At 38.4% G+C, this 13,932-nt stretch overlaps 1 protein-coding gene across 9 annotated transcripts in view; it reads right to left on the bottom strand.

Moving 5' to 3' along the window:
* NNT (nicotinamide nucleotide transhydrogenase) overlaps positions 1 to 13,932 on the bottom strand; it is a 126,741-nt gene that overhangs the window by 67,226 nt on the left and 45,583 nt on the right. For all 9 annotated transcript variants that reach the window (XM_049863273.1, XM_049863322.1, XM_049863291.1 and 6 more), the window contains 7 exons: positions 9,866 to 9,999; positions 8,492 to 8,683; positions 7,791 to 7,944; positions 4,613 to 4,774; positions 3,379 to 3,489; positions 2,361 to 2,506; positions 237 to 432 (listed from right to left, as the gene is read on the bottom strand). In XM_049863273.1, the coding sequence (XP_049719230.1) occupies positions 237 to 432; positions 2,361 to 2,506; positions 3,379 to 3,489; positions 4,613 to 4,774; positions 7,791 to 7,944; positions 8,492 to 8,683; positions 9,866 to 9,999 (1,095 nt within the window). The remainder of the gene's footprint in view (positions 1 to 236; positions 433 to 2,360; positions 2,507 to 3,378; positions 3,490 to 4,612; positions 4,775 to 7,790; positions 7,945 to 8,491; positions 8,684 to 9,865; positions 10,000 to 13,932) is intronic.

Here is a 13,932-nt window from a genome sequence, read left to right as displayed (position 1 = left end):
TTTGTACAAGAACTATACCAACTGTGGTAGATTTTCATCAAAATAATAATCACTAGAGCAGCTGCCATTAAGGCAATTTAATTCTTTGGTCAATATGGAACTCAAACAGACATGTATATTCAGAAACAGAAGTGCTATTGAAAGGTCTTATTCCTAAGAAATTACTCAAAAATCTCTGAGCCTAACTGCCTTTAGGGCATGAGCTCAAATACAGGCAGAAGCCCATATGTGCTTACCAATGGTACCACCCAACGCCATTGCTCCAGACATCTGAGCTAACAACTCTGGGCATGGTTTTAGGCCTCCAAGGGTGGCTGCCAGACCTCCAGCAACCCCAATCATGCCCAAAGCATTGCCAAGACGAGCTGTTCCTTGGGTGGAAAGGCCAGCCAGGGCACCAACACAGCACAAACCTGAGCCCAGGTACATGATCTTTTCAAAGGAAAGGAGAGAGAGAGAGATTATCACAACCTATAGTCCATTAATGTAGGGAGAACCCCTTGTGAGGAAACATGATTCCCTAAGGACAATTTTAAATTCAGACAACAGAGAAGCCAACTGAGATCTTCTTTCAATATTTCAATACGTGTTCCTATACGCTAGCAATAGTAATGCATTAAATGCTTTAAACTGTACTTGTGATGATGCTATTTATGAAAATTGGTTTCTTCTGCATTTGATTTTCATACATGAATGCATATAAAAGTACCTAAATTTAAAAGGAGTTATTATGTACAAAAGTACAGGTAGGCTTAAGAAGCCAACTAGAGGGATCTGAAAATACTAGCACTGTCAAAATGCTGGAAAGGAGCCAGCCCTGATGCTGTAACTGCCAGGGACTGTGCCGGGACCTTTTCTCGTGTTCTAATTTAGTTTCACGAGAGTCACAGGAGGAAAGAATCATCGTTCTCATTTTACAGAACAAAGCTGAGGCTCTATTATAATTATATTTCAACCTGGAACTTTCGAAGTTCAACTTGATTGCTTCCGTTTTTCTATACAGCACTAATTTTTAAACTGAGTTGGCCTTCAACAAATGAATGGATAAACAAAATTCAGTATATGCATACAATTCAGCCACACAACGCATACAACTCATGGTACAACATGGATGAACCCTGAAAACATTACGCTCAGTAAAATACATCAGTCAGAAAAGGACAAATACTGTATGATCATGCTTTCAGGGAATACCTAGAATACAACAATGCATAGAGGCAAAAGTTTATTAGTGGTTACCAGGGGCTGGAGGGAGGTAGGAAGCGGGTAGTTATTACTTAAGGAGTACTGCTTGGGGTGATGAAAAACTTCTGGAAGTAAATAACGATGATGGTTGCACCACCTGGCAAATGTAATTAATGTCACTGAATCATACACTTAAAAATGGTTAAAATCTGGAAGAACTAGATGGTACCCAGCTACCACCAATGACAGCCCTGACAGGGGACACAACAGAGAGTCCCTGACACAGCAGGAGAAAATTGTGATGCAGAACTCAAATTCATGTAAAAAGACCAGACTTAATGGTCTGAGACTGGAGGAACCCTCGAAACCATGTTAACCCCAGATGCTCTGTTAACCCAGAACTAAAACCATTCCCAAAGCCCACTCTTCAAAGATTAGAATGGGCTATAAAACATAAAACAATACTTGTGAAGAGTTTGCTTCTTAGTTCAAGCAGATGCATGAGACCAAATGGGCAGCTCCTGTCTGGAGACAGGAGGAGAAGGCAGAAAGGGACAGGAGCTGGTTGGGTGGGCACGGGAAACCCGAGGTGGAAAACGGGAGTGTGCTGTCACATTATAGGGATTACAACTAGTGTCACATAACAATATGTGTATAAATTTTTGTATGAGAAATTAACTTGAGCTGTAAACTTTCACCTAAAGCACAATAAAGAAAAAAATGGTTAAAATGGCAAGTTTTTGTTATATATATTTTGCCACAATCAAATTAAAAAACAATAATTAATAAGTTGGCCCAATAGTAGCTCTCTAACAGAAGTTGGGGGGATAAGGTAACAAGTGATGATGCGTCGTGGGATTTGTAGAAATAAGTAGGAAAAAGATTAATAGTAGTTAATAATAAAACGCTTCAAATTTTTACGGATTATTCCATTGTACCCCTACAAAAATCCGGCAAAACTTATGGACAAAACGTAAACCTATGTTTGCACATTCAGTTAGCAGACAAATCCAGGGTCCTAATCCTTAGACCAGTGCTCTAATTCACCAAGATGTTATCAGGGTTACTGCTGTATTTGCTTAACAGAGGTTGAATTTTGGTTGACTATAATCTTAAATCTAACTGGGAAGAAATGACAGCAGCAAAAAATAAAAACTTTCAAAAGAGCCTCTTACTTGTTCAATGTTAAAGCCGCTGTACAGGGCAGCTAAATATCCTCCAACAAAGGTACCAGCAGGGATAAGATACAGGTAATTGTATTCTGGGGGATCGGTGGGACGTTTGAACATGTCCAGCATTCTCTGAGTCACCAGAAAGCCACCTGATCAAATTAAAGGAAATATAAAACTGGAAAAGGCATCTTATTGAGCAACATAATTATTTTTAAAGTGCTACAACTTTTCTATTATAAGTACATCTCTATCATCTAGGGTTAAATATAATTTTAAGTTACATTTTAGAACCATTAAAAGTGATTCCATTATTCAAGCCAGTTCCATTAGAAAGGGGAGAAGGGAAAACTCTATAAATAATTTCAGAAAGAAAACTTGTTATCAGAGTACAGAACCAACTGTTTCTGCATGACTAAAAGTAAATACCCATTCAAACAGCTTGGGAATGCAAAAGATCATAGATCATTAATTTTTTTCTAATATGCTATTCTATTTTTTAAACCCTATAATAAACGATAAAAGAATAAAATACCATATCAATAGGCACCAGGTTTCTTGGACACAGTAAAGAATTTTTAGCTACAAAATACCATCAAATGAGTTTCATACATAAGTGATGTGCTAGGCTTACAGTTTTCAAGAACAAACACTGGCTAGGGATAAGGCAAAGGGCTAAAATTTTATCTAAAATTATTCATTTCTAGATGTTACGGTGATAGCTCTAAGTCAATTTAATTTAAAACTATGCATTCAGTAACTTTCCAGTCAACTTGTAGCAAGACATCATTTTGTTTGTTTTGGGGTATGGGCGGAGTACTCTTTTATCAAAAGAGTTTCTAAAAGCTGCAGGTGGACAAAATAACTGATTTTCCCTCACCAAGAGCATTTATGGCCTAGACGAAGCATTTTTTAAAAACACGATTAAATTCTTAAAACCAGGATGTCTGTTTTGTATTGATTTTCATTCGCTTCTATATTTCCATTAAAAATAGCAACCTGGGGCCTTTCACTGAGGTTGTACCTGCAATGTTGACCGAGGATATGAATGTAGCAAGAGCAGCAAGGCCCTGAGAGGTTGTGGAAGGATACAAATGTCCTCCCATCAGCGCCAACCCACCAACTGCAGTCAACCCTAGAAAGAAAGCATCAGTATGGTGAATAACTACAGTAATGCTGCCAGGTCAACTGTCATAGCTGAAGGACCTCACATACACAGATTCATTAAAAGAAAGTTCTCAATATCAAAATGCAAGGCCGCTTTCTTATATCTTCATTAAAATGATATAAACAAATTTCCTGGTAAAAATGGTTGACAATACACCTTCACACCATTCTCACTGAAGTGCTGTTGTGGGCAAAGGATTAACATAACCCTTCCCCCGCTGCATAAGAATACGACCTGCCTTTAACTTTGTAGCTCTTTTCCCCTGGAAACCTGAAAAAGATATAAATCGTTACTAGAAAACACTGTTTATGGTAAAAAGTGACACTTGGTGGATAAATTCCATCTGAACTAGAAGGAATTATTCATAAACTATAAATACCTGATGGAAATACATTAGCTTTGGGCTTATCTGACCACAGTGACTCTTGGAACTGGACATGCTCCCTATGGAGACCTGAAAGTTAGGACTATGGAAATGTTATAAAAGACAATGAGTGGGATCATGAGGCCTCCAAGCCAGGGCAGCTCCCACACCTGTCCAATGTGGGTCTCATTCCCTCATACTTGAGCCATCACTGGGGGCCAAAGACAACAACTCTCGGGCAGCTGTGTGCAGTGATACAAAAACTCGAACCGAAGATCAACACCTGGTACTGCCCCGCTGGCACGCTGTTTCCTGTCCCACAGGCTTCACAGTGAATCTGATGCGTAGTCTTATACGACTGAATGTTTAGCTGAATTTAAGAACAGCCCCTAAGGATGTTAAAACCATGATTCTGTGAAAGACTGGTTTTCAAATTTTCCCAGTGGAATTCTTTTCTTAAAGGAACTCATAACTGAATGAAGTAACAGTAGATCTGCAGGGCTTGAAATGGGAGCCCCCCCGAAGGCCTGACGCTCCCATGGCCTCTTCTGCTTCACAGTCCCACCCCCCAACACCCTGTGGGAGCCCCTGCATCGTCCCACAAAAACCCCAGGCTCCAAGTAATACAATCGGAAAACAGAGACTTGTAAACCTCATTGAAAGCACTCTGAGAGTTGAACAAGACTATGAAAACCTAAAATGAGAAAACACAAAAGAGAAACAAACCTGAGATTGCGTTAGTCACAGACATCAGCGGCGAGTGGAGAGCAGGGGTCACTCCCCAGACGGTGTGGTAGCCCACAATGCCGGCCAAGCCAAAAGTGGTCACCATCTGAGAAAAAGCCAAATTGGGAGCAGCAATGCCCAAACCCAGTATAGAAGTGAGACCTAAAGAAAGAGAGGAAAGACTGTGAGCTGACATCCAACTACTCAATAAGATGAAAAGCACATATACACCCACACACAAACAAACATGTGGAACAGTCAATGCTTTCAAATTCTACTCTCTTGCCAACGGTGAGCAGATATTCTAGACATTTCATGATTGAGAAGTGGGGCAGGCTGCAGGGGGAGGTTCAAGGTATTTCTGGACAAAACCCAACTTCCTGACCACAACCATCCCCCTAAAACTGTAAAGATCTGGTAATATTTATGAGTCACCTTAATAACAATTTGTGCATTTTTCTCTGGGCAGCTCATTTTAACCTTCATTGACAATGCCACATGTGTTTACACAAGTATTTTTATTCCAGAATTACAGCTCTATAAAGAATCTACCAAAGCATCTTCTACTTGGGCAAGACACAACCTTTATAAGACAGGACTTCTATGAAGCCAATTTTATGTCACTCTCAGATTTGGGCAGGGAAGAAGGGTTTTAAAAGAGTAGGAAGGATTTCATTCACTCCAGCACCTCCCCAAAACATATGGCTTCCACCCACCCGGGACAGAAGTTTTGCAATTGCTCCTGAATCTGGACTGGACTAGACTGTTGGCCAGGGCAGTCAGCAAATGAGATTTTACAAAGAAAAGGGGAAAAAAAAATACAAATTAAATTAAGAATGTGCAGAATACAAACAGTCAGCTCTGAACATACATCTTTAATTATCGCCTTCCTTAATAGCTAACATGTGGATGGCCGTTCCACAGCAGAAGAAAGGGTTACCTAGTGGTCAATAAAAACGTAAGGATAGCAAGCAACCAAGGCGCTGGAACTTAACTTTCCTGAATAAGGTACCTTCCTTCCTTGGTATGAACGATCATTTTACAAGTGGAAGAGCTGGAACATCTAGGAACTGACATTAATTTTGGTTTAAACCACCAAATAGGACTGTAGTTTTAATTTATATATTCCTATCTACATTTAATATTTCCAGGACTCTAACTTGGTCAGTTACCCATCTGGAGGAGAGTTAGATAGCATATTGTTTTACCTTCCAGTTAAACATTATAGGAGCAGTATACAGTTATAACTAAAAATACGTTTTCTTAAGTCCTTCTTGATTCATATCCTGTCTCTGCTATTTGCTAGCTATGTGATCTCAGACAACTTACTTAACCTCTCTGTGTGTCAGGGTCCTCATCCAGAAAATTATTAAACCTCTCTGTCCTCATCTGTAAAAGGAAAATAATAATATACCCACCTCACTGCATTTTTCTGGGAATAAATGAGCTAATACATGTGAAGTGCATAGCACAATGCCTAGCACTGAATCAGTGTTAGCTATTATTATCACCACATTAGTCAAGAAGACTAAATTATCATAATCTGCAGTCCCTTGTGTGAGGCATCTAATACAGAAATCATACCTCAGGAGGTTTTCTTATCAACTGTTAATAAAATAATGTCTTTTCTATATCTTTAATAATATCGAATGCGATCTATCTATAGTCTCTATAACAGAAGAAGAGAAAGACAGGAAAAAAGAGAGAAAAAAGCAAGGCATTTGAAGAATGCTACTCAAACATACCCTAATGCACATATAAGAAAAATGGTTGTTTTTAATGTAAAGGAGAAAGTTCAAGGTAAAGAAAAACAAATATTAAGCCATCCTTTTATTCACTGCAACATGCCATTGTCAAAGCTACTAAAATACAATAAACCATGGCTCAACAAACATAAGAGAAACCAAGAAAAATAAATCATTACATATGCCTCGCTATATTTTCTTATAAATTTCAAAGAGAAAGGGAAATTTACAATCCCACTGATAATACTGTTCACGTACAATACAATAATCTAGTTGCCTTTTTTTTAAGTGAGTGCAAGTGGGGACACTGCCCCATCTCCTCAAAATGTTCACAACTAGAGGCTTTTTTCATCATTTTGCTGAGACTTGCTCTTTATTCAAGGAGAGCGACATATTTAGCTTTAAAACATCTGGACTCACATGGGATTTGGAGAACGCTGAGGCTACAAGAATTCTGTGCCTGGTGCTGGTCCTTAATTCTTTAAAGTTTTGTTTTGTTTTGTTTTGTTTTGGCTCTAAGCAGATCTAAACATTTTTTATTTATTCTATGAGAGAAAAACCAATTTAAAATCAAACAACCATATTTCAGACTGTAAAAATTAATAGACAGAATGACTATTTATCCCTATTTTATAATAATTCCTGAAGTGTTTTCATGAAAATTAATTAAAAACAAAAATTCCACTAAATTGTAAAAAAAGAGGTGAAAATCACAATACTGAGTATTCTTCGCTAGAATGTTAGTCAAACATTCAAAGGTTATACCTGGATCACAGTGTTTATTCTTCGAGCAAACTCTGGCTCCCCAGTCTAACCCAAATGTGCAGATAATCACAATTGATACTTTACAAACCACAAAAAAGCCATAACCACACTCATTTGCACTTGGATCAGCACATTCTGACGTACATCATTCAATATATTTGATGTAGTTAAAAATTTTAATGATGGTTTTTTAAATGTTTTCACAAAAGGAGAAGTATTAATAGCCTGTACATTGTTGCATATGCATTTATTCAGTATTTCATTAAAAAAAAAAAGAAATTTTTTTTTTTTTACGTGTACCGAAACGCTGGTGGCGTAGTAGTTAAGTGCTATGGCTGCTAACCAAAAGGTCAGCAGTTCGAATCCACCAGGTGCTCCTTGGAAACTCTGTGCGGCAGTTCTACTCTGTCCTATAGGGTCGCTATGAGTCGGAATCGACTCAACGGCAACAGGTTTGGCTTTGGTTTCTTGGTCTCTTAGATCAGGTAATCAGTTCCACAAAAGTGAGACAACTATTAGCATCTTTATAAAAATCTATCTTAACAAGCGTAATTACTAATGAAATCCAAAGGAGAACAACAGCATTCCGTTTACTAATTCTGGCAATTAACCCATTACCTTCAAATTTCAAATAATCAGGATTAAATCCTAACAAATGGGATCCTGACCTGCTGTGTACGCGGAAGCCGATGTCACTGTTTTCCTATAGGGAGTGATAGTAGCTGCTTTTTCAGCTTCCAGCTCGGCCACTGTCTTCTGTTTCACGGGAGCACCTTGAGGAATGTTCTTCGGCGTGGGAGCTGGGAAAATCACTTTGCCATCCTAACAGAAATTAGAAAATAGCATTTTTTTAAATCCAATCCCACCACTTCAAAAAACACAGAGAAGAGCTATACTACTGAAAAAAAAAAAAACTGGTCTGTCTTTTAAAAATAATTGTATGTAAATATAATAATTTACATAGTTTATAATACAAATGTATAATGTATGTGTACATAAATATGTTTGTATTACACATACATGTGTAGATGTGTAATTTGTGTGTGCATGTAACATACAAGGAAGAATACAGATCAGATCCTTAAAAGTGGGATGGGTTGGAGGAACTTATTTTTTTACTTTATTCAATCCTGTTTTATTTTGTTTTTGCTTCTGTTTTTCAAAAGCAGCATACATTCAGGGTAAGTCATGTGGGTATATAAATCTTTGTAACATTTTCCTTTAAATCCTTTTGCGTTTCTATTGGCATAAACTCAACAAATATTTTATTGGAATACATGTCAATTCCAAAACAGGATTCTGCCACACACAGAAATTCTCACACAAACTGTCACTGAATATACAGGAAGAAACAGATCTCTTTACTTACCTTCATCACTACAGTTCCTCTGATGACATGACCCATTGTACCAAAGTCAAAGTCATCTTTCACTTCAAAATAGAAATGATCTTTGTCAGGGCTGATGGCCTTCAGAAGTTTGGTGATGTTGTTGGAATACAAGGTGCTGGCCTGAGTGGCCATTCGACTGGGAAGATCTGTGTAGCCTATGTGAGTAACTCCCTAGATGAACAAAAATCCAATCAGAAAAGCCAACTACCCTATGCTCACTTTCTTTTTAGATAATTCTCAGTCAGGCTAAGTTTGAAATCATATGCCTTTATAAATATGCACACATCATGCAAACATAAACACATATTTAAAAGCGAGCTTTAAACACATCTATTTTTAATTTTGTCAGCTTCTAGCTTTTTTTCTTTATGATGAGGTGCAACCCATACTTTTGCCAATGCCTTCAGTGCAGGCTGGACTTCTATATGAAGAATGCAGCATCAGGACTGGAGGAGGACATGTTAACAACCTGTGATATGCAGATGACAAAACCTTGCTTACTGAAAGTGAAAAGGGCTTGAAGCACTTACTGATGAAGATCAAAGATAACAGCCTTCGGTATAGATTGCACCTCAGCATAAAGAATACAAAAATCCTCACAACTGGACCGATAAGCAACATTTATAAATGGTGGAAAGACTGAATTTGTGAAGGATTTCATTTTACTTGGATCCATAATCAACGCCCATGGAAACAGCAGTGAAGAAAGTAAACGATGTATTGCACTGGGCAATTCTGCTGCAAAAAAAACTCTTTAAAGTGTTAAAAAGCAAAGATGTCACCTTGAGGACTAAGGTGCACCTGACCCAAGCCATGGTATTTTCAATCGCATCATATGCATGTGAAAGCTGTACAGTGAATAAGGAAGAATGAAGAAGAATTGATGCCTTTGAATTATGGTGCTGGCGAAGAATATTGAATCGACTGCCAGAAGAAAGAACAATCTGTCTTGAAGGAAGTACAGCCAGAATGCTTTTGGAAGCAAGGATGGCAAGGCTTCGTCTCATGTACTTTGGACATGTTATCAGGAGGGATCAGTTCCTGGAGAAGGACATCATGCTTGCTAACATAGACGGTCCGCAAAAAAGAGGAAGACCCTCAACAAGATGGATTAATACAGTGGCTGCAACAATGGGCTTAAACATAGCAACAACTGTGAGGATGGCACAGGACCAGGCGATGTTTCATTCTGTTGTACACAGGGTCACTATGAGTAGGAACCAACTCAACGACACCTAACAACAACAACACTTTTAATTTTTGAAAAATTCCAAATCTCAGTTTCTCCAACTATTTCTCACGTGTCATGAAAGATGTGAGAACTGGTTCATAGATAGAAGTTTTTTGCTATACCTTGTGAACATAAAGTTCTCCTGGCTTAGTAGTTTCAAAGTTTCCGCCAGCCTCAGCAGCTAAATCCACAACAACTGAACCTTCCTTCATTGACTCAATCATCTCTTTACGAAATAAAACTGGAGCCTTTTTACCTAATAAAAACCAAAGAAAACAGTACAAATAATATTATAATTTTTTAACGCCCTATATTCTTCCAATTATTACAGTAGTCTCTGGGCATTCAGAAATGTAACATCTGAAATTTTAACTCTTTCCAAGAGACCCATAAAGTCCATAGCACAAGCGAGATGGGTCATTCTCTTAAGGAATCAATGTGATGAGTGTGTGCTGCAAAGGTGGTGTGCAGGAGAGAGCCATTTAGCTGGCGAGCAAGCCTTGCCACCTGTTCAGCATTGGCATCTCAGCACTGCTCTTCCCAATTGGTCATACAACCAGTACCATCCACGAAGAGATAAATATTTGCTTCTTTGTTTAAAAAAATGCATCACAGTAAAATATTAAGGAGCCTATGTTCTCCCAGGAAACCCTGGTAGCATTGTAGTTAAGTGCTACGGCTGCTAACCAAAGGGTCTGCAGTTCGAATCCACCAGGCACTCCTTGGAAACTCTATGGGGCAGTTCTACTCTGTCCTATAGGGTCGCTATGAGTCAGAATCGACTCGATGGCACTGGGTTTGGTTTTTTGGGGGGTATGTTCTCCCAAATCTGACAATTCATAAAGGTCACAAATGTCAAGGTCACAAATATTCAAGAGTAACTTATGAATTACAAAATAGAGTATTTCCAATCATCTTCACAAATGTCACCAAATTTTCCAAAACTTTATACCAATCTACCTTAATTGAACACAAAATAACTTCAAGCAGAAAGACAGGAAAGTACCATGAAATAAAAACAGGATACCACAACTCCAAAAGGGTTAAAAATCACTCCTATAATTTTGTTCCGCACTCAACAACTATTTTTTCTGTGCCTCTAGTGAGCCAGGCCTTATGCCTAATGCTGGAAACACAATACTAGATAAACAGAAAAGGTCCCTGTTTTCATGGTACATATTCTCCTCATGAGCTATTTCATATTTTAAGAAGTTGTTTTAAGAAGTTCACTAATTCTTACATATAAGGTAAAACCACAAACATCAGGATTTTTCAAGCTAAAATATGTTAAACCAGGGCTCACACTCTCAGTCATTATTGTACTCAAATTCCATAAAACAATCCAAATACCTTAGCCAAAAGAAGAAAACAAACTTGTGAGGTTGGCAGTATGAAAACAGAGAATTACTAGCCTGAATATTTTTATCTCTTCTTTTCAAAGTCTTCAACTCTGTATTTACAGAATCTTAGTAAAAACACTGTCAATTTGATAAATGGAAATAAGTTAAAAATAAAATTTGCACTATAATAATCAGTTTTAAATCCACTTGACTAGAATACACATGATTTATGAAAGAAAAATCATCTTTATTTGTAGCACATGTAAAAATAAAAGCTGTAAAGACGCCAAGTGGGAATTTATATAGTTCCTTCTTCTTTCTTGATTAAAGACCTTTATATTTCCAGGATAAAGTTCAAATCCCAAGTCTCCCATTACTGAAGGCTTTCATCCCTGGGTTGAAGCACTCTTTATAACATTAGTCTTCCTATTGCCCCATGGCACCTTCTGCTCCACTCACGCTGGGTTAGTTGCCACATAGTTTGTTGGATCATTTCTGGTTTTCTCTTTATGTCTTCACCAAAGAGCAAGAATCAAGAGACATTTTTCTGAAAGACAATATACCTAGCCCTGGTAGTTTCACCATTTCTCAAAATTCTTTGAAAGCATTTCTTTCCTCTATCCTGACCACTGTAGTTTAACAAAGCTACCTTGAACGCTTAACTAAATTTTACTCAAGCATGAGAATTTGAGGAAGCAAACCACGTACAACTGAGGGGTCTTCCCAAAATAAAAGTCATGTTGGTCAGCTCATCAGTGACTTAAAGCCATGATCACATGGCTGCATCCACACAAAGCGGCAAATTTAAAGTGCTAACCTACACTTGGAAACCCTAGCGGCATAGTGGTTAAGTGCTACGGCTGTTAATTCCAGGTTACTGTCATCACTCCCCTTCTGATCCAGAACCTCTTTTCTATTCCCAGCGTCTTATGCATTACAGCTTTCCCTCCACCTGACCTATTCCCTTCAGTCTTAGGTTGATGTGCCTGGAACTACTCTTGGCTATAGGCAAACTGGACCCAGATCCATACCCTTTAACTTCTGAGTGCACCAGCTTTGGTGCCATCAACCTCACAAATCTGATTTGGTATCTGATTTCTCCTGCCCTACAAATTCTGGATTCCTTTTCTTCTGAAACATCTATAGATAAAGATCAGTCCCTAGACTATAATGCTACCACCTTGTAGGACAGCAAGTGGGCAAAACCATTTAGGCTCTCTAGAAAACACTCAACATATAGCCTATTTATTTTCTTTGACTTTAATCAGTCAGCTTTCACAAAACCATTGTACAGGGGCTAATACAACTTTTAAAACATGTACATTTACATATTAACAGAGATAACTTGGGGGTTCTGTCCATATTAAAAAGAAAAAAAAAGTTGTTATTGAGTCAACTCCGACTCAAGGCGACCCCTGTGTATCACAGTAAAACTGTGCTCCGTAGGGTTTCCAATGACTGATTTTTCAGAGGAAAAACAGCATATTCTTTCACACAGAGTAAATTTATTTAGTGCACAATTAAATGACTGGAGGTGACCATTAAAAAAATTAAGTTAACAAAACTTACCTAAGTTACAGAGGAATATTTAAAGTTATGGAAAATGTTTATGATATACTTATTATAAGTAAAAAGCAGGCAACAAACAGTATTTATAGGAAGTTTCCATTCTATAATTTACATATACAGACTTATTTATATATATATTTATACACACACACAAATATGTATATGTGTATTTATATATACATATTACATATAATTAAATATAGTATATAATTTTACTTACATTTACTCTACAAGGATTTCATTTTACTTGTATCCACAATCAACACCCTGGAAGTAGCAGTCAAGAAATCAAAAGTCACATTGCATTGGGCAAATCTGCTGCAAAGGACCTCTCTAAAGTGTCGAAAACCAAAGATATCACTTTGAAAACTAAGGTGTGCCTGACTCAAGCCATGGTGTTTTCGATTGCCTCATACACACGTGAAAGCTGGACAATGAATAAGGAAGACAGGAGAACCGACACCTTTGAACTGTGGTATTGGAGAAGAATATTGAACATACCATGGACTGTCAAAAGAGAGAGCAAATCTGTCTTGGAACAAAGTACAGCTAGAATGCTCCTTAAAAGTGAGAATGGCTAGACTATGTCTCACGTACTTTGGACATGTTATCAGGAGGGATCAGTCCCTGAGAAAGGACAACACGTTTGGTAGAGTAGAGGGTCCACAAAAAAGAGGAAGACCCTCAACGCGATGGACTGACATAGTGGCTACAACAATGGGCTCAGGCATAACAATGATTTTGGGGATGGTGCAGGACCTGGCAGTGTTTCGTTCTGTTGCACATAGGGTTGCTCTGAGTTGGAACTGATTCAAAGCACCTAATGACAAGAGCCAACATAGTACATAAAAACCCATTCCCAGAATGAAGAACACCAAGGACATAAGGTGATTATGAGCCCAAGAGACAGAAAGGGCCACATAAACCAGCAACTACATCATCCTGAGACCAGAAGAACTAGATGGTGCCCAGCTACAACCGATGACTGCCCTGACAGGGAACACAATACAGAACCCCTGAGGCAGCAGGAGAGCAGTGGGATGCAGACCTCAAATTCTCATAAGACCAGACTTAATGGTCTGACTTAGACTGGAAGGACCCCAGTGGTCATGGCCCCCAGACCTTCTGTTGCCCCAGGACAGGAACCATTCCTGAAGCCAACTCTTCAGACATGGATTGGACTGGACAATGGGTTGAAGAGGGATGCTGGTGAGGAGTGAGCTTCTTGGATCAGGTGGACACTTGAGACTATGTTGGCATCTCCTGCCTGGAGGGGAGGT

This window comes from Elephas maximus, chromosome 2 (assembly GCF_024166365.1).
Source record: "Elephas maximus indicus isolate mEleMax1 chromosome 2, mEleMax1 primary haplotype, whole genome shotgun sequence".
In the NCBI taxonomy this organism is placed as follows: domain Eukaryota; kingdom Metazoa; phylum Chordata; class Mammalia; order Proboscidea; family Elephantidae; genus Elephas; species Elephas maximus.
This window is presented reverse-complemented; position numbering and strand designations above follow the sequence as displayed.